The 18,843-nt window shown below is 43.4% G+C and overlaps 1 protein-coding gene across 1 annotated transcript in view; it reads left to right on the top strand.

Annotated features, from left to right (window-relative positions):
• Window positions 1-3,458: 3,458 nt before the first annotated feature.
• The window catches only part of LOC132822230 (protein transport protein Sec61 subunit alpha-like 1), a 29,693-nt gene continuing 14,308 nt past the window's right edge, over window positions 3,459-18,843 (top strand). The window contains exons 1-6 of the mRNA XM_060835335.1: window positions 3,459-3,597; window positions 7,385-7,452; window positions 11,478-11,543; window positions 12,032-12,110; window positions 14,278-14,409; window positions 16,326-16,435. Coding sequence (XP_060691318.1) covers window positions 3,591-3,597; window positions 7,385-7,452; window positions 11,478-11,543; window positions 12,032-12,110; window positions 14,278-14,409; window positions 16,326-16,435 — 462 coding nt within the window. The 5' untranslated portion in view covers window positions 3,459-3,590. The remainder of the gene's footprint in view (window positions 3,598-7,384; window positions 7,453-11,477; window positions 11,544-12,031; window positions 12,111-14,277; window positions 14,410-16,325; window positions 16,436-18,843) is intronic.

Raw genomic sequence — 18,843 nt, 5'->3', positions numbered from 1 at the left:
CTGCTTCTGAGATGTGAGCATTGCTGGTTGGAACAACATTCATGTCTCTCCTGGGAAAAGGTGTGGGTGAGCTGCCTTCTTGAACCACTGCAGTCTTTGGGGTATTGTGCCCTTAGGGAGGGAGTTCTTGGATTTGGACCCAGCGACAGTGAAGGAACGGCGATATATTTCCAAGTCAGGGCGGTGAGTGACTTGGAGGTGAACTTGCAGGGGGTGGTGTTCCCGTGTATCTGTTGCTGCCGTTGTCCTTCTAAATGAAAGTAGTCATGGGTTTACAAGGTGCTGTTGGAAAAGCATTGTGAGTTACTGCAGTGTGTCGAGTCATAGAGCTGTACAGCATAGAAATACACCTTTGGGTCCAACTCATCCATGCTGACCAGATATCCCACCCCAATGTAGTCCCATTTGAGAGCACTTGGCCCATATCCCTTTAAACCTTTCCTATTCATATATCCATCCAGAAGCCTTTTAAATATTGTAAATGTACCAGCCTCCACCTCATCCTCTGGCAGCTCATTCTACACACACACCACCCACTCTATGAAAAACTTGCCCCTTAAGCCCCTTTTAGACCTTTCCTCTTTCACCTTAACCCAATGCCCCTCTAGTTCTGGACTCCCCCACTCCAGGTAAAAGGCTTTGTCTGTTTAATTTTTTAAAATTAATCTATCTTTCCTAATCATCTGTTCCGAGATAGTATTACACACCTCTGGAGTAGGTGGGACTTAAACCCATGCCTCCTGCTTCAGAGTTAGGAACACTACAACTGCCACCTGCAAATGGTCTGTATTGCTAAGAGAAAGTGAGGACTGCAGATGCTGGAGATCAGAGTTGGGAGTGTGGTGCTGGAAAAGCACAGCAAGTCGGGCAGCATTCAAGGAGCAGGAAAATCAAAGTTTTGGGCATAAGCCCTTCATCAGGAATGAGGCTTGTGGTTGGGGCTGAGAGATAAATGGGAGGGTAGTGGGGTTGGGGGGAGGAAACTGGGAAAGTGGATGAAGGTGAGGGAGAAGGTGATAGGTCAGAGGCAGCAGTGATGGATGGGTCCAGAGAGCGATGCTGAGTTCGAGGCTTGGCACTGGGATAATGTGGGGTTGGGGAAATGAGGAAGCTGCAGGGTCCCAAGGTGGAATTTGAGGCATTCCTCCTCCAGGCATTGGGTGGTAAGGGTTTGGTGATGGAGGAGGCCCAGGACCTGCATGTCCTTGACGGAGTGGGAGGGGGAGTTGAAGTGTTCAGCCATGGGGCGGTGGGGTTGGTGGGTGCGGTGTCCCAGAGATGTTCTCTGAAATGATCCATGTTGCGTTGGGAGGGGTGGGCTTCAAGGGTGGTGGTGCATGAAGTGAAGGAGATGCGATGGAGGGCACCGTCAACCATGTGGGAAGGGAAGTTGCGATCGTGGAAGAAGGAAGCCACCTGGGACTTTCTGAGGTGGAATTGGTCATCCTGGGTACAGATGCGGCAGAGATGGAGGAATTGGGAATAAGGGATGGCATTTTTACAGGAGGTAGGGTGGGAGAAGGTATAGTCAAGGTAGCTGCGGGAGCCGGTGGGATGGTATTATATGTCTGTGGTTAGTCAGTCTCCAGAAACGGTGATGGAGAGGTCCAGGAAGGGGAGGGAGGTTGCCAAGATGGTCCGAGTGAATTTGAGGTCAGGGTGGAAGGTGTTGGTAAAATTGAACTGTTCAACCTCCTCATGGGAGCACGAGGTGGCACTGATACAGTCATTGATGTAGTGGAGGAACAGGTGGGGGATGGTGCCAGTGTAATCACCGAAGGTGGACTATTCCACATATCCAACCAACAGGCAGGCATAGCTGGGCTTGGAGACCTTCGTCATGGCTGATCGATGTGTACAGGCACTGGATGTCCACGGTTAAGATAAGACCGTAGAACGAAAGTCTTGGAGGAGATTAAGGGTGTGGGTGATGTCACGAAGGTAGGTAGGGAGTTCCTGGACTAAGGGGAATAAGGCGGTGCCGAGGTACGCAGAGATGAGTTCAGTGGGACAGGAACAGGCTGAAACAACGGGTCGACCGGGGCAGTCAGGTTTGTGAATCTTCGGTAGGAGGTAGAACCAGGCAGTGCGGGAATCACAGGCAATGAGGTTGGAAGCTGTGAGTGGGAGATCCTCAGAGGTGATGAGGTTGTGGATGGTCTGGGAGGTGATGTTTGGTGATGGGAGGTGAGGTCATCATTGAGGGGGCAATGGGAGGAGGTGTCTGTGAGTTGGCACCTGGCTTCAGTGGTAGAGAGGTCAGTGCGCCACACTACAACTGCACCCCCTTTGTCTGCCGGTTTGATGGTGAGGTTGGGGTTGGAGTGGAGGGAGTGGAGGGCTGCGCATTGTGAGGATGAGAGTTTGGAGTGGGTGAAGGGGGTGGACAGGTTGAGGCAGTCTATGTCATGGCGGCAGTTTTTTTATATTAGATTACTTACAGTGTGGAAACAGGCCCTTCGGCCCAACAAGTCCACACCAACCAGCCGAAGCTCAACCCACCCATTCCCAGACCCATTCCCCTACATTTACCCCTTCACCTAACACAACGGGCAATTTAGCGTGGCCAATTCACCTAACCTGCGCAATTTTAGTTTGAAATGAAGAGATCTAGGGCGGGTGGTAGGCCAGCACGGGATGTCCAGGTGGATGGGGTGTGTTGGAGGAGGGAGAAGGGGTCCTCAGTGGGTGTGCAGTGTTCCAGGGGGTGTCTTGGTTAAAAAGGTAGACACGGAGGTGGAGGCAGAGGAAGAAACGTTCAAAGTCATTACCACTGCGCCATCGTGATTTGGAGATGCCGATGTTGGACTGGGGTGTACAGAGTTAAAGATCACACAACACCAGGTTATAGTCCAACAGGTTGATGAAGGAGCAGTGCTCTGAAGGCTAGAGCTTCCAATTAAACCTGCTGGACCATAACCTGGTGTTGTGTGATGTCTAACACTGGGCTATCAGATGGCTGCAGACCCTTCGGGAATTTCCGTCAACTCGCCTCCAGCCGGTTCGGATTTTTCCGTAGCAGCCGTGTGGGGGCGGGGCCAGCGTCCGCAGCCCCCAAACCCGTCCCGCCCATCCAGGACGATCACGTGGAGCACAATGTGGGGCAGTGATTGGCTAGAATCCGCCCACACGGGTATGGTGAGCGATTGGTTAACGGTCCACCCCGCAGACGGACACGTGTTACGAGAGCGGGGTTTACAATTGGCTAGAAGCCATGCACGTACGGAAGAGGGTCAGGTGGTCCCCGAAGGCCGGCTGCGATTGGACGGCACGTAGGTACAAATAAACGGTATGTGATTGGCGGACCGCTGCGTCCCTGACGTTTGTTGTTGGCCCCGCCCCTCCGGCGAACTGTGATTGGACGAGAGCCGGGAAAGAGCGTGCGGGATATCCAATTGTTAACGCGGGACGGTCAGGTGGTACCAGGAGGCGCGACGCGATTGGCTGAGGGCTGGGCTCATTCGCCGTTGCCGGGAGCTGACGTGTCTCTCGGGCGTCGAGCGGACTTTCGTCCGAGTGAGAGAGTCCCGTCACCCGGCCCAGGCCCAGCGTCCCGCAGCACCGAGAGAGCGAGAGAAAGAGCCGCTAACATGGGCAGTGAGTACCTCGCGGGTGGGGGATAAAACATGTCTCTTAGGCCTCAGCCAAAGCCTGGGCTTCTCGTGTGATTTTTTTTGTTCAAACCCGGGGGTTCAGCGTCTCTTTCCACCCCCGGGGGAGGGGGGCCTGGCCTGGCCCAGAGAGAAGCCTTGTGGAGGGTTGCTGCCGCCTAATTAGATGTTGATTGGGAGGACTGCCCTGACTTGACCGAAGTGGGGACTGAAGGCCTCTCCCCTGACGGGAGCGGGGGGTTAATCGGATTTAACTTAATAAAACAACCGCCCTTCCAGTTAATAACCTCCCCCCTTCCTTCCCCCCCCTCCCCCCTGCTCCCCTCCAGTCTGGCCGCCTGTCCTCCCCCCAGGAGCTCGGGGAGGTGATGCTGGGGACTTGGTGGGTGGGGGTTAGTTTAAATGCCACGTCGCCCTTTATTTCACTGTCAGATGCTGCATCATCATCATCAGCAACAGACTTCATTCAACTTTATATCACCCCCCCCCACACACACACACACACACACACACACACCCCACTAACAGGCCACTTTAACAAGTTCTTGCCAATTAATTTGATTTCTTTATCTGAGCTCTTCTCTCTCTCTGTCTCTCCCCTCACCCCCTAGTAAATGAATCTTTTATGACTTGATGTTGAATTGTCAGTGATGTCGCTGGTGTTTGGAGTATGAATGTGTTACATTTGCAATATGTATGGTGTGTATACACACACACAACACACATATACATACATATACACACACAACACACATATACATACATATACACACACAACACACATATACACACAAACACGCACCACTTTCCCTTGTGGTGGGTAACCTTCAGCCCTGGCTTGACCACCTTGATGTGTTAAGTGACAGGTTTCCATAGTACCTTTCATTACTTTTGGATATCTCAAAGGTAAATGACTGAGATAATTCTTCTGAAGGATTGTTGCTGGCAGCTTGCACAGCACTGCCAATGTCATAATGATTTTGGAGCTGTTGCTTGGTGTCTAGTGTTCCCCTTAGAGCACATGAGAGAACTCCTATGATTTTCTTGGAATAGTAACTGGCATTTTTTTTGTCAGCATTGGGGTGCAGATGAATAGGATCTAGTTTCATACTTAAGTCAGAGCCACAAAAATCACCTGTTTGTTTCCCTTCCAGTTCTCTCACCCTTGTGTGACGTTGTTTAAGGGATAAATATTTGCCAAGGAACCTGAGACCCTGCTCTGATTTAAAATAGTGTCATGAAATCGCAGTCTCTGCTCTTGATTCGATTGCACAGAACTGAAAATCAGTTACTTTATCTGGTAGTAGTATTTTCAGGCAGTTACCTGGTCTATGTTGTCATTCAACTTTCTGTATAGATGCTCTTCCCATCAAAACAGAAAATTCTAGGGTATTTTTGTAATGTTCTTCTTGCCTTAAACAGTAGATGGTTAACCACCATGTCTGTTAGTTCCTGAAAAGGCTACCTATGGATATACCTGTATTCTGGATGGAAGATCTCTGTGGATCTTTCGCTCCATGTATGTGAATTTAAGTTCATATACAAAACATTGTAAATCTATCTCTGGTCCTCCTTAGACCATTGAATCTTCTCCAGGAAATTGCATTGATATTGATTTCTCTTATATGATTAAATGAATATCTCTTGTCTTGTGATCTCCATCTTAGCCAGAAACAAGTTTGTTTGTCCCTTGAAGCCAAATCAGGCTGCTTGAAAGACATGGGGAAGGGGTTTAGATCAGAGTGATGCTGGAAAAGCACAGCATGTCCGGCAGCATCCGAGTAACAGAAAAAGTGATGTTTTGGGCAAAAGCCCTTCGTTAGGAATAGGATGAAGGCCTTTTGCCTGAAACTGAGATTTTCCTGCTCCTTGGGTGCTGCCTGACCTGCTGTGCTTTTCTAGCACCACTCTGGTCTAAACTATGGTTTCCAGCTTCTGCTGTCCTCACTTTTGCCTGCTTGAAAGACATGTTAATGATTAGATTAGATGAGGGCCTGTTTCCACACGAAGTTCTGCCCAACAAGTCCACACCAACCCTCTGGAGAGCAACCCACCCAGACCCATTCCCCTACATTTATGTCTTCACCGAACACTACAGGAATTTAGCATGGCCAATTCACCTAACTTGCACATCTTTTTGGACTGTGGGAGGAAACTGGAGCACCCGGAGTATACCCACGCAGACACTGGGAGAATGTTCAAACTCCACACAGCCAGTTGCCTGAGGTGGGAATTGAACGCAGTTCTTTGATGCTGTGAGGCAGCGGTGCTAATCTTTTGAAGAAGCAACTAATATCCAATCTGAGTTTTCATATGATCAAGATGTGTAGCCCCAGTTTCACTTTTTAACCTATTTGAATTTAAATGCTTAACCTGCATGTGTACAATCTAACCTTTCTGTCATTTATCAAAATCTCATTTGTCGCGTTTGCGCTTTTCTGAAAAACATAGATCAACTGGGGTTTGCAGCCTCTGTTTTACAAGGTGATTGTCTGTGCTGTGCTGATCAACCTTGTTAAGCATAACCTCATGTGGCTCAGGAGTTCTAGCCTGGCAGTCTCTGCCCATTTGCTGCAAAGGGATACAGGCTGAGAACAGGCATAATTAGCTGGTCTCTTTTTCCCAGGATCTGGCTGGGCTTTTCTTTTCTGTTTTGTCTCTCCCAGAGCATGACCAGATTGCCTTCAGATATTAGGGCCCTTGGTGACGATCTCCTAACTGGCTGTGCCTGTGGTCTTCATATTGTGCTTCCAGGTATCCTTTAAAGTGATGATGGCTGCACAGAAGATCACAACCCAGCTTGCCAATTCACCCTTTGGGAGGTTTGAATATGGAGTCATCATCCACTAGATGTGTGGTTGTTGGCTTAGCAATGAGTATGTGCTGATGGAACTGGTATGCTTTAGCATCGTTGACTTGTTGTGACTGTACCCTATCTAGGAAATGTCCAAGACAGCAAAGGTGGAAACGATACAACCTTTTTTCCCCTATCTGGTGTGTGCAACCCATGTTTTACCACTGAAGCTGCAAGCTTTGTGGATTTGTAATTTGTTATTCGGTGAGGTTGCTCTGGTTCCACACACTTACTCAACTCGGACATAACACACATCTCAAAAGTTGCAGCTGATGATATCACCATCAAGGGAGAGATTGCTAGTGATTGTGGAGATTAGCCAAGCCTCTTTCAAGGTTCTATTGGATTGAATTGAGTTGATGGCTTTCTCCCATTATTCTTTCCTGAAATCTCGAACTGAACATTACAATAGTATATATTTATTGAACAGTTAATATTTGAGTCATAATCAATATGGTTTTAATCCCCTTTCTGCTATGTTGTCAAACTCTCTACTATTGAAGGGGGTATCAGTGGAAGAGCTGCAATTTGTCTTGCGGTAGTTGAAGAATAGTTGATTTCTCGTTACTTATTCTCTCCAGTATTTGGTATCTCTTGGATGAAAGCCATGACCATTGATTGAAAGCAGACACCAGGCTTTAATATGTTGCTCCTGTTCTTGAGTAGGCATATGCTGAAGAATATTCCACAGATGGGTGTGTTAAGAGAAGAATTGTGTCCTAGCAGGGAACCAGTTTCTTCAGGCAGTTGCTTGGGTTTAAAAAATGCCTACCAACTTTTGTTAATCCAATGAAGAATTTCTTACTACAGAGACCAAGCTAGATCTAGCGAGTTATTTGATGTTGCATTTTGATTTTGATCGTGTGTGTGTGGTTTTTTTTGTAACTTGTAAACAATTATCCTTTGGTTTGCTTTTCAGTAAAATTCCTTGAAGTTATCAAACCATTCTGTGCAGTCTTACCAGAAATCCAAAAGCCAGAAAGAAAGGTAAATTCATCAAACACTTTCTTCATCTTCAATGTTTTTCATTTATAAAAGCTAGTTACAGGAAAAATGGCTAATTTGTCTTCGGTGAATATGTGAATCAACTTACTACTTCCCAAATGTCTTTGCAGCCAGTTAAATAATTTGGAAGTGCTGTCGATGTTAGATCTGTTACCCTGGCTGTAATTAAGCTCCTGCAAACAAGAAAATGAGACTGTAAATCTGATTTTGTTCAGGCAGCTGAGGTCATTTACAACCACCTGAAATGATTAAAGTATAACTTATTGTCAAAGGTGCCTGCAACATTGATGCTGCACAGGGCCCTGAGTGCTGCATTGCAGTATTGCTTGGATGAGATGCTCAGTTTCTGGAACTCTAACCTGAAGTTGAGTCACAGCCATGATACCACCTGAGACAAGCTGATGCAATCTCCCCATTGCTTTGCTAGGTTTTCAGAGTTATTTCTGTTAGCAAAGTGAAGTAAGTTGATATGCTATTTTGCATTTTGATTTTTTAAAAAATATCGTCATACAGCACGGAAACAAACCCTTCAGTCCAACTTGTCCATGCTGACCAAGCTTCCTAAACTAAACTAGTCCCGTTTGCCTGCATCTGGTCCATATCTTTTCCTATCCATATGCCTGCCCAAATGTATTTTAAATAGTGTAAATCTGCATCTACCATTTTGAACAATAGGGTAGGACTTGTACCATTAATGGTAGGGCACAGGTAGTGTTCTCAAACAGAGACCTAGGGTTTAAGTACATTATTTCTTTGAAATTAGTGTGGCGGGTAGACAGGGTGGTGAAGGTGTTTAGCACACTTAACATCTTTGCTCAGGCATTTGAACGTGGGAGTTGGGATGCTGTGTTGCAGTTGTACAGGATGTTGGTGAGGCCACTTTTGGAGTACTATGTACAGTTCTGGTTGCCCTGCTATATTAAGGATGTAGTTAAATTGGAAAGAGTGCAGAAAAGATTTACCAAGACATGAGGGTTTGAGTTATAAGGAGAGGCTGGGAATATTTTCACTGGAGTGTAGGAGGTTAATAAAAATCTGTGGGGTCTAGTTAAGGTGAATAGCAAAGGTCTTTTCCCCAAGAGAGCTCAAAACTAGAGGGCATAATTTTCTCAGGTATGTGGAATGAACTGCCAGAGAATGTGGTAGATGCAGATGCACTTACAACATTTAAAAGACATTTGGGCAGGTATATGAAGGGGAAGGTTGAGAGAAATGAATCAAGCAGCGAGGCTAGTTTGGTTTGGGGAAACGTGATTGGCATGGGCAAGTTAGACTGAAGGGTCGGTTTCCATGCTGTCTGACTCTATGCTGGATGTTCTTCACTAATCCCGCAATATTGAAGGCAAATGACTAAATTCTACCAAATTTGTGCAGAAATTAAACCATGGACCCTTGGCTCATGAGAGTACTTGTAAGCACCTAACATTGTAAAGCTACAAAATCTGTCTCTTTCTCAAAGTTTCTGGTCTGCTCAGTGCATTCAGTTCAAAACTATAGCTCTCATTGGCCAGGTTCAAGTTTGTTTATTCTAACTTATGCTGCTGGGAGTACAATGTATATTTCCTGTCTCCAGGTATAAACAAGGGAATAAGACAGTGCAGGTGTGGTTGGCTGACTCCTCCATGTGTTTTAAATGTCTCCTAATCTGTGTTTTGGGAGTACACTTACCTGTAATTATTAATGCTTACAAGTTGTATTTAAAGTTCTCAAATTATGCTAATCATATATTTTTTTGCTTTAAAATTTCCAGTAGATAGAATTAGAGTCATAGAAACAGTGTATGTGCCAACTCTCAAAAAACAAACTATTAATCTCTCTCACCTGCACTTGATCTGTGTCATGCAAAGTCTAGGAAGCTGACAGTGTGGATATGGAAAACTAGAGGTAAAGTCAAAAGCCATGTCCTTAGTGCTGCATTGCAGTTGGAAGTTAGTTACAGCTGGATACACTATGATCTTAACCATGGTGGTTTTTCCTGGTGAAGAAGTATGACAATGTGTAACTTCATTTGGAACAAAGCTGAGTTTTACTGTTTTGAAGTAGTTGCATTCTGTGGTATGACAGTTAAATAACAGGTAGTAGCAGGGCTCTTAATTGCCAATAATCCAGAGGAGACACTGCAGACCTAGCTGCCTATCAAAACAGATTTTCTACTTGTGTAAGGCCAACATTCATTGCCTATTCCTTAGAATTCCTGATGAAGGGCTTATGCCCGAAACGTCGAATTTCCTATTCATTGGATGCTGCCTAACCTGCTGTGCTTTACCCAGCAACATATTTTCAACTATTCCTAAGAACCGCTGTCTTAAATGTAACCGAATACATTTCTGGGCCTTTTCTTGTTGAGGGTCCAACGACTGCAACCGATCAGGAAAGCGGCTCATCTTGCAGAATTGGTAATGAGCAATCAATTTTAACCAAACCAGTTTATGCCCATATCCCATGAACATGTAGAAATAAAATCCCTGAGCTGCAGTAATGGGATTTGTGCTCATGTCCCCAGGTTTTTACTCCATTAATATAACTGATTTTCTGCGCCCAGGCAATAAATCCACCATCTTGACCAAATTGACAGGGGAGCTTCTTGATAGAAAATTTATATTGTCATCAAACTGTTACTTATCTTGAAAAGCACAAATGAAAAATGGTTGGGTGAAAGAAGTGGCATGGTGGCTCAGTGGTTAGCACTGCTGTCTCACAGCACCAAGGACCCAGGTACAATTCCCACCTCAGGCAACTGTCTGTGGAGTTTGCACGTTTTCCCCATTTCTGCGTGGGTTTCCTCCGGGTGCTCTGGTTCCTCCCACAGTCCAAAGATGTGCAGGTCAGGTGAATTGGCCATGCTAAATTGCCCGTAGTGTTAAGTGGATTAGTCAGTGGGAAGTGGGTCTGGGTGGGTTGCTCTTTGTAGGGTTGGTGTGGACTTGTTGGGCCGAAGGGCCTGTTTCCACACTCTAGGGAATCTAATCATATAATAAATTCTAGTGTGCAAGGCACTTTATAAAACAAAACGATTAGAGGTAATCAAATATTTGGGATGTTGATTATTTGGAACTGTAAAATTTGGCATTGGATACTAAATTAGATTGATTATGTAGTCTGGATATTCTGATCTAACATATTTAGAATACTCCTAATTACTTCATTCACTAACTGGGTCGATTATTTCAAAGTCTATGGCCTTGTAAAGGTTTTTCCCAGTTCTCTTCCTTCTATTTTCAGTAGATTAAATTTGGCTTATGTTTTGTGGCCTGACTTGCCCTGAAATATAACTTTGGATTTACTTTGCATGTATCATTCGATATTGATGATGGCTATATGTATTGCAAGCCCTGTTTTAATGCTGTCTGCTTGCAGCTCCCATCCTTGGATGGTGTGTAACTTTGGCATCGGTAAATGCCCTGATTGAAACTCCTAGGGCAGATTTTGTTCGATGGGGAGAGAAGCTATAAGCCTGTTCCTTACAAATGTTTGTAAAAGTGTGAAAAGGTTTTACATTGAAAAAGTGCGAGCTCAATCAACAATCCCAAGAGCCGTTTCTGAAATTAATTACCATCACAGTTTAAGGATGACGGGGTGGTAGGCCATTTAGCTCCATGGTGAAATATTTCTTCACCCAGAGATGGTGAGCCTAAGGAATCCTCTACCACAAAGTGGTTCAGGCCAAACATTTAATATTTTTCAAGGAGATAGATGTAGTTTTTGGTGTAAAGGGGGTCAGCGTTTGGAAAGAAAGCAGGAACTTGGTAATATTTGGATGATTAGCCACGATCATATTGAGTGGCAGAGCAGGCTTGAAGGACCGAGTAATCTATTCCTGTAAAGTTTCCATGTTTCTGCTAACCAGGCATATTAAAAGATATTAAAGTTGGGTGATGGAGTAAAGGTGCATGCTCAGCAGCTGATATAATTCAATGATAAAAGGGCTGAATAAGCTCTTCATCTTACTGTTTGAAGCATTTTGTTAAACCCACAATTTTACTATGTTCTAATTTTTGTTTTTCTAGATTCAATTTAGAGAGAAAGTACTATGGACAGCAATTACACTCTTCATCTTCTTAGTCTGTTGCCAGGTCAGTTCAAGTTACTTGTTCACTTTTGACACCATTTCATTTGGAAACCTAAGTTTTCATTTCACGATGGTTTGCTTAACTTAGTCAATTTCTAAAGCTGTATGATAATTATTAAATAAAAATGTTAAGTGGGAATCTGTGAAGAGGAGAAATTAACTGACTACCCCTCTTGTTCAGGAATGGAGTATAGCTGAATGTTAAAGATATTTTTAGTTGCATTTCCTAATACTTGGTTTGAGTGTACAGAAGAACCCTGATTATCCTTAGGACACGGATGGGGAGTATTTTGTTTGGTTGATCGAATTCTGGATAATCTAATGCTGGATAATATAGTTTAGCCATGCATCTTGCGATCTTGCCGGATAATCCGATATTCAGATAATCAAATGCTGGATAATTGAGGTTCCTCTGTAAATAGAATTTCACTGTAGACCTGCTGCAGGAAATCTGGGATTACTTATTTAATATTTTGTTTTTAAACTCTTCAGATTCCTTTATTTGGTATCATGTCCTCAGACTCCGCAGATCCTTTCTACTGGATGAGAGTTATTTTGGCTTCAAATAGAGGTAATGAAAGTTTATTTTAGGAATTATCATAACATTGACCGTTGGGGTAGAGGAGTGGCACTTGTGAATTACCTCCATGAATGTTCTTTCCTTACGGTTGAGTCAAAATGTGGCACTGGAAAAGCAGCAGGTCAGGCAGCATCCAAAGAGCAGGAGATGCAACATTTTGGGCATAAGCCCTTCATTAGAGCCACATCATTAAATTGGAACTCAATGATGTTATCACTTCTCTCTGTAATGGGGAAAGGAAGGGGATTAGCTAAGGTGACAGCACCAGCCTCTAGCTCTAGTATTGTTCACTGAGGATTATCAGTCTTCTAGGTTTCTCTCACCTGCACATAAATATCTGGTACCCAAGTTTGTATTTCTTGTGGCAGGTTTGAAATCCAGTACTAATACTGTCCAAATGGGATACTACCTTAATCATGTTCTGGTGCCATAAATTGATTATTCCTGAGTTGTTCTTGAGCGGACAGTTGCTTGAGGTTCCAGAGCATTCCGAACATCTCATTAAACAGAAGGATTGTCTCCTGAATAATGTTGCTTAAATGTGTATGCTTGATGGAGGTTGGATTCATAATTATAATGCATACTCAACAGAGAAACGTACCAATTGTCCTGACTATCCTGTGCCTTTGCTTATGCTCCATTTCAGCCTACTCCTAATTTGTATCCAAATTTCACTTTATTTTTCCTCTTAATTGTATCTGTACTATTCACATCAACTACCTGCTGTGGTAGTAAATGTAAAGATTCTGAAATCCCTATTGGATCTCTTACTGGTGATCTTACATCGGCCTCTAGTCATGCTATTTCCTACAGAGAACGTTCTATCTGTATCGAAAATTTTAAATAAAGACCTCTCTATTAGGTCAATAGAGATGGTCAAGAAAAGGTTTTTCCTTTTGAAATCCATGCTTTTCATTTCTAAATTATCCTTTCTTTGGTTTAGAGGGTTTCCATTAATTTTCCCACCTCTAATTCCCTGGGTATGGTCTGTCCTCAAATATGAGAACTACAGGAACTGTCTACCAGTTATCTGGCACTAATGTTTTTTCCAACAAATTATTGCATCTGTCCTAATTCCTCTGCTATCTCTTCACTAGATTCATTTTAAGATGCGTGTGTTGTCTCTCTGAATCATGAATTTTATCCAGAGTCACAAATCGGGTGTTATCCGTTTAAGACCGAGATGAGAATTATTTTTCTGTCAGCTGGGTGACACCCTGAAAAGTGGAAACAGCATTTTGGACATTCCTTTTAAAGCAGGGGTGGATCCTTGATAAGCAAGGAGGTGAAAGGTTATTGGGGCGAAGTGGAAGTATGGAGAAATCAGGCCAGCCATGATCCCATTGATTATTGAAGCAAGTTTGAGGGAATGAATGTCCGGCCTACTCCTTTTGATTGTTTGCGCATTCATTAATCCTCCTTTCTATTTTAAATGCCCTTCTAGGTGATCATTTCATCATTCAGTGTTTATCAATTATATTTTCCTCCAATACTAAGGCAAACAGTTGGTACCATCTCTGGCAACTAATCATTATTTGTGATTTTTATCCATTCCAAGCCTTAAACGTCCTAGCCTAGTTACAATCTTTATTTCTTACTTGTAAAATATTTCCCTTTTGTTTATGACCCTCGATGAAGTTTCTTGCATAGTGCCCCTTTGACTTTTCTGATTTAACTTGTATGCTCATTTCTCATCATTCGCTCCTCTGTGTACCTTGCGTATGACTCCTTAATGCTCAAGTTTTCTTTTATTTTTGTGTTCGGCCATATAGTCTCACTTGTGTTTGTTCGTTTTTGTATCTGTTTCTTTAACAGACAAGCTAGTTTACATTGTAACTTTGATAAACATTTTTGTGCACTTTTTAAAATTCCATTTGTTTCCTCCGTGATGAACAATGCAACTAGCTTTCTGCCATGCCTCAAACTGCTGTCCTCAAAAAACTATCTATTTTTAGAAGAGTTGCTTCTCTATTGTATTTTGTGATCTTTTCCCCAGATTATGTTGCACAGTATAAATGTTTTTAACTTTTATTTAATGTCACTGGTACTTGTTTGAAAATCCAAATGGTTACCACCACTGTACATTGTAGTTGAATGGTACTAAATGTAGTAATGGAACATGATTGTTAGTGATATTAAAAGAGCATTTTAAATTTAGGTACACTGATGGAACTTGGTATTTCGCCGATTGTCACTTCTGGTCTCATCATGCAGCTTCTGGCAGGTGCAAAGATTATTGAAGTTGGTGACACTCCCAAAGACAGAGCTCTCTTCAATGGAGCACAGAAACGTGAGTATCATGATCCAGTTTGATATGCTGCAACTGGTCACCTTTTTTAATTGTAATATTACAAGGTATTAACAGGCATTCATCTTGACAGATCCATGCCAGCATTTGTGTGTTACGTGAACCATCTTAGCAAGTTTTGAGAAGATTTGTAGCTCAGGTTGAGGTTTTGGATATAGGTTTGCTCGCTGAGCTGAAAGGTTCATTACCTTACTAGGTAACATCTTCAGTGGGCCTCATGTGAAGCAATGTTGAAAATTCCTGCTTTCTATTTATATGTTTGGGTTGGTGACGTTATTGCCTGTGGTGAAGTCACTGCTTGTTCCTTTTCTCAGGGGGTGGTAGCTGGGGTATAACTCGATGTGTTTATTGATAGAATTCCTATTGGAATACCATGCTTCTAGGAATTCTCGTGCTTGTCCTAGGATGGATGTATTGTCCCAGTCGAAGTGGTGTCATTCCTCATCAGTATGTGAGGATACTAGTGAGAGAGGGTCATGTCTTTTTGTGGCTAGTTGGTGTTCATGTATCCTGGTGGCTAGTTTTCTGCCTGTTTGTCCAATGTAGTGACTGCTCAGACCCCTTGGCATCATGGTAGCCCACAAACCCACCACCACACTAAAACAGCAGTTAATTAACTTTAAAGACCCTATGCAGACAATGAGCAAAATTAGTGTCATTTACAATATACTGTGCAAGGACAGTTTTTGTCAGTGTTTTCACATCTTGTTCAGTACAGGTAATCTGAATTCACATACCTTTTTGATGTAACATTTTTGCAGGACCTTGAAATCTTTGGATAGTTGAGGTTCCTCTGTATTATTCCAGTTTGCTTTATGTCCTATTACTTTTGAGAGAATTTCACTGTAAACCCATTGCAGGAAATCTGCAATTACTGCTGAACTTCTGTCAGTTCAGTTTTGTTTTTAAACTGACTTTACTGGAAACCATAATGCTGCCCGCCAGTCGGAAGCTGCTTAGTCTGAGTGGCTTTCAGGAAAGCTGTCTAATTGTTCTTCAGTGGCCTTCCCACAACAGGATCGGGTGGAGGAGATGATTAGATTCCCTACAGTGTGGAAACAGGCCCTTGGGCCCAACAGGTCCACACCAACCCTCTGAAGAGTAACCCACTCAGACCCATTCCCCTACCCTAAATTTACCCCTGACTAATGCACCTAACACTATGGGGCAATTTAGTATGGCCAATTCACCTGGCTTGCACATCTTGAGGTTGCGGGAGAAAACCAAGCATCCGGAGGAAACCCATGCAGACACCTGAGAATGTGCAAACTCTACACACAGTTGCCTGAGGCAGGAATCAAACCTGGGTCCCTGGTGCTGTGAGGCAGCAGTGCTAACCACTGAGCCACCGTGCCACCCATCAGTGGTTTGGGAGTGGGAGGGTATGAGACTGATATTTAAGTTGAATGTAAACTGTATGCACACATCTGTATGAATTAGAAAATACCACGAGCAAGCTGAACAGGATCTAACTGAGCTATTGTTCTGAAACCCAATCTTCTATTGATTCTGCTACTGTGAAGCACCTTGGGACATTTTACAACATTGAGTGTTATGGAAGTTTTAACTGAGTCCTTGGTGCTAACCACTGATGTTATATCAGATCTGGCGATTACCGTTTCAAAAATAAGGCACCTCCCATTTAAGAGTCTTGATTCTTTGGAGCTCTTCATCTTGAAAAGATGATGGAAGCAGAGCAAGATGATCAAAGGAGTGAATGGTTGCATGGGTAGGCTGGAATGTGGATTTGGAGTTGCAATCTGATCTGCTTTTTTTGTCTTCACATGATGGGTGACTAGTCTATGTCTGCTCGGTTTTTTTTCTGTATATTAGCATCTTGTCGGCATTTCACCAGAGGTCTGGTATACGCTTTAATTGTGAATACTTTCACCCTGCAGTTTTTGGTATGATCATCACTATTGGACAAGCCATTGTGTATGTCATGACTGGGATGTATGGAGATCCATCAGAAATGGGAGCAGGCATCTGTCTACTGATCATTATTCAGGTAAAGCTGTGGGTAGTTGACATGTCTTCTGGCAATTCCTCTGTGGTAAAATGTCTAATTTTTATCTTTTTGAAATCAGCCATGCACAGATTTTTGTCCTGAACTTTATCTTGAGATTTGAAGATGAGAATGTTGAGTTGAACTAAACACAACAGCTTCCAAGTACAAATCCTCACTGAAATAAGTTGTCTATGGAGCAGATTCAGAGTGGAGATGTTGGGAGAATTTTTGATCCATTCAAATCGAAATTAGATTGAGAAACAAATTTGTAAGGAGATCTCAGCTATCTGTAGAAATAATAGTTATGGTAGGGGATTTTAACTTTCCAAACTTAGACTGGGATTGCCATTGTGTTAAGGGTTAAGATGGAGAGGAATTTAAGTGTGTACGAGAAAATTCTGATTCAGTATGTGGATGTACCTACTAGAGAAGGTGCAAAATTTGACCTACTCTTGGGAAGTAAGGCAGGGTAGGTGACTGAGGTGTCCATGGGGAGCACTCTGGGGCCAGCGACCATAATTCTATTAGATTTAAAATTGTGATGGAAGAGGATAGACCAGATCTAAAAGTTGAAGTTCTAAATTGGAGAAAGGCCAATTGTGACTGTGTATTAGGCAAGAACTTTCAAAAGCTAACTGGGAGCAGATGTTCACATGTAAAGGGATGACTGGAAAATGGGAAGCCTTCAGAAATGAGAGAACGTGAATCCAGAGAAAGTATATTTCTGTTAAGGTGAAAGGAAAGGCTGGTAGGTATAGGGAATGCTGGATGACTAAAGAAATTGAGGGTTTGGTTAAGAAAAAGAAGGAAGCATATGTCAGGTATAGACAGGATAGATCGAGTGAATACCTAGAAGAATGTAAAGGCAGTAGGAGTATACTTAAGAGGGAAATCAGGAAGGCAAAAAGGGGACATCAGATAACTTTGGCAAATAGAATTAAGGAGAATCCAAAGGGTTTTTACAAATACGTTAAGGACAAAGGGGTAACTAGGGAGAGAATATGGCTCCTCAAAGATCAGCAAAGCGGCCTTTGTGTGGGGCCACAGAAAATGGGGCAGATACTAAACGAGTATTTTGCATCAGTATTTACTGTGGAAAAGGATATGGAAGATATAGACTGTAGGGAAATAGATAGTGACATCTTAAAGAATGTCCATATTACAGAGGAGGAAGTGCTGGATGTCTTGAAATGCATAAAGGTGGATAAATCCCCAGGATCTGATCAGGTGTACCCTAGGACACTGTGGGAAGCTAGGGAAGTGATTGCTGGGCCTCTTGCTGAGATATTTGTATCATCGATAGTCACAGGTGAGGTGCTGGAAGACTGGAGGTTGGCAAAGGTGCCACTAAAGAAAGATAGTAAGGACAAGCCAGGAAGCTGTAGACTAGTGAGCCTGACATCAGTGGTGGGTAAGTTGTTGGAGGGAATCCTGAGGGACAGGGCGTACATGTATTTGGAAAGGCAAGGACTGATTGGGGATAGTCAACATGGCATTGTGCGTGGGAAATCATGTCTCAAACTTGGAGTTTTTTAAAGAAGTAACAAAGAAGATTGATGAGGGCAGAGAAGTAGATGTGATCTATACGGACTTCAGTAAGGTGTTTGACAAGGTTCCCCATGGGATACTGATTAGCAAGGTTAGATCTCATGGAATACAGGGAGAACTAGCCATTTGGATACAGAACTGGCTCAAAGGTAGAAGACAGAGGGTGGTGGTGGAACGTTGTTTTTCAGACTGGAGGCCTGTGACCAGTGGAGTGCCACAAGGATCGGTGCCTGGGTCCTCTACTTTGTCATTTGGATTTTGATGCGCGCATAAGAAGTACAGTTAGTAAGTTTGCAGATGGCACCAAAATTGGAGGTGGAGTGGACAGTGAAGAGGGTTACCTCAGATTACAACAGGATTACAACATGGGCTGAGAAGTGACAGATGGAGCTTAATTCATATAAATGTGAGGTGCTGCATTTTGGGAAAACTGATCTTAGCAGGACTTGTACACTTAATGATAAGGTCCTAGGGAGTGTTGCTGAATAAAGACCTTGGAGTGCAGGTTCATAGCTCCTTGAAAGTGAAGTCATAGGTAAATAGGATAGTGAAGAAGGCATTTGGTATGCTTTCCTTTATTGGTCTGAGTACAGGAGTTGGGAGGTCATGTTGCAGCTATACAGAACATTGGTGAGGCCACTGTTGGAATATTGCGTGCAATTCTGGTCTCCTTCCTATGGGAAAGTTGTTGTGAATCTTGAAAGAGTTCAGAAAAGATTTGCAAGGATGTTGCCAGGGCTGTAGGGTTTGAGCTATAGGGAGAGGCTGAACAGGCTGGGGCTGTTTTCCCTGGAGCGTCAGAGGCTGAGGAGTGACCTTAGAGGTTTACAAAATTATAAGCTAAATAGGCAAAGTCTTTT

This window comes from Hemiscyllium ocellatum, chromosome 14, assembly GCF_020745735.1.
Source record: "Hemiscyllium ocellatum isolate sHemOce1 chromosome 14, sHemOce1.pat.X.cur, whole genome shotgun sequence".
Lineage (NCBI taxonomy): Eukaryota > Metazoa > Chordata > Chondrichthyes > Orectolobiformes > Hemiscylliidae > Hemiscyllium > Hemiscyllium ocellatum.
This window is presented reverse-complemented; position numbering and strand designations above follow the sequence as displayed.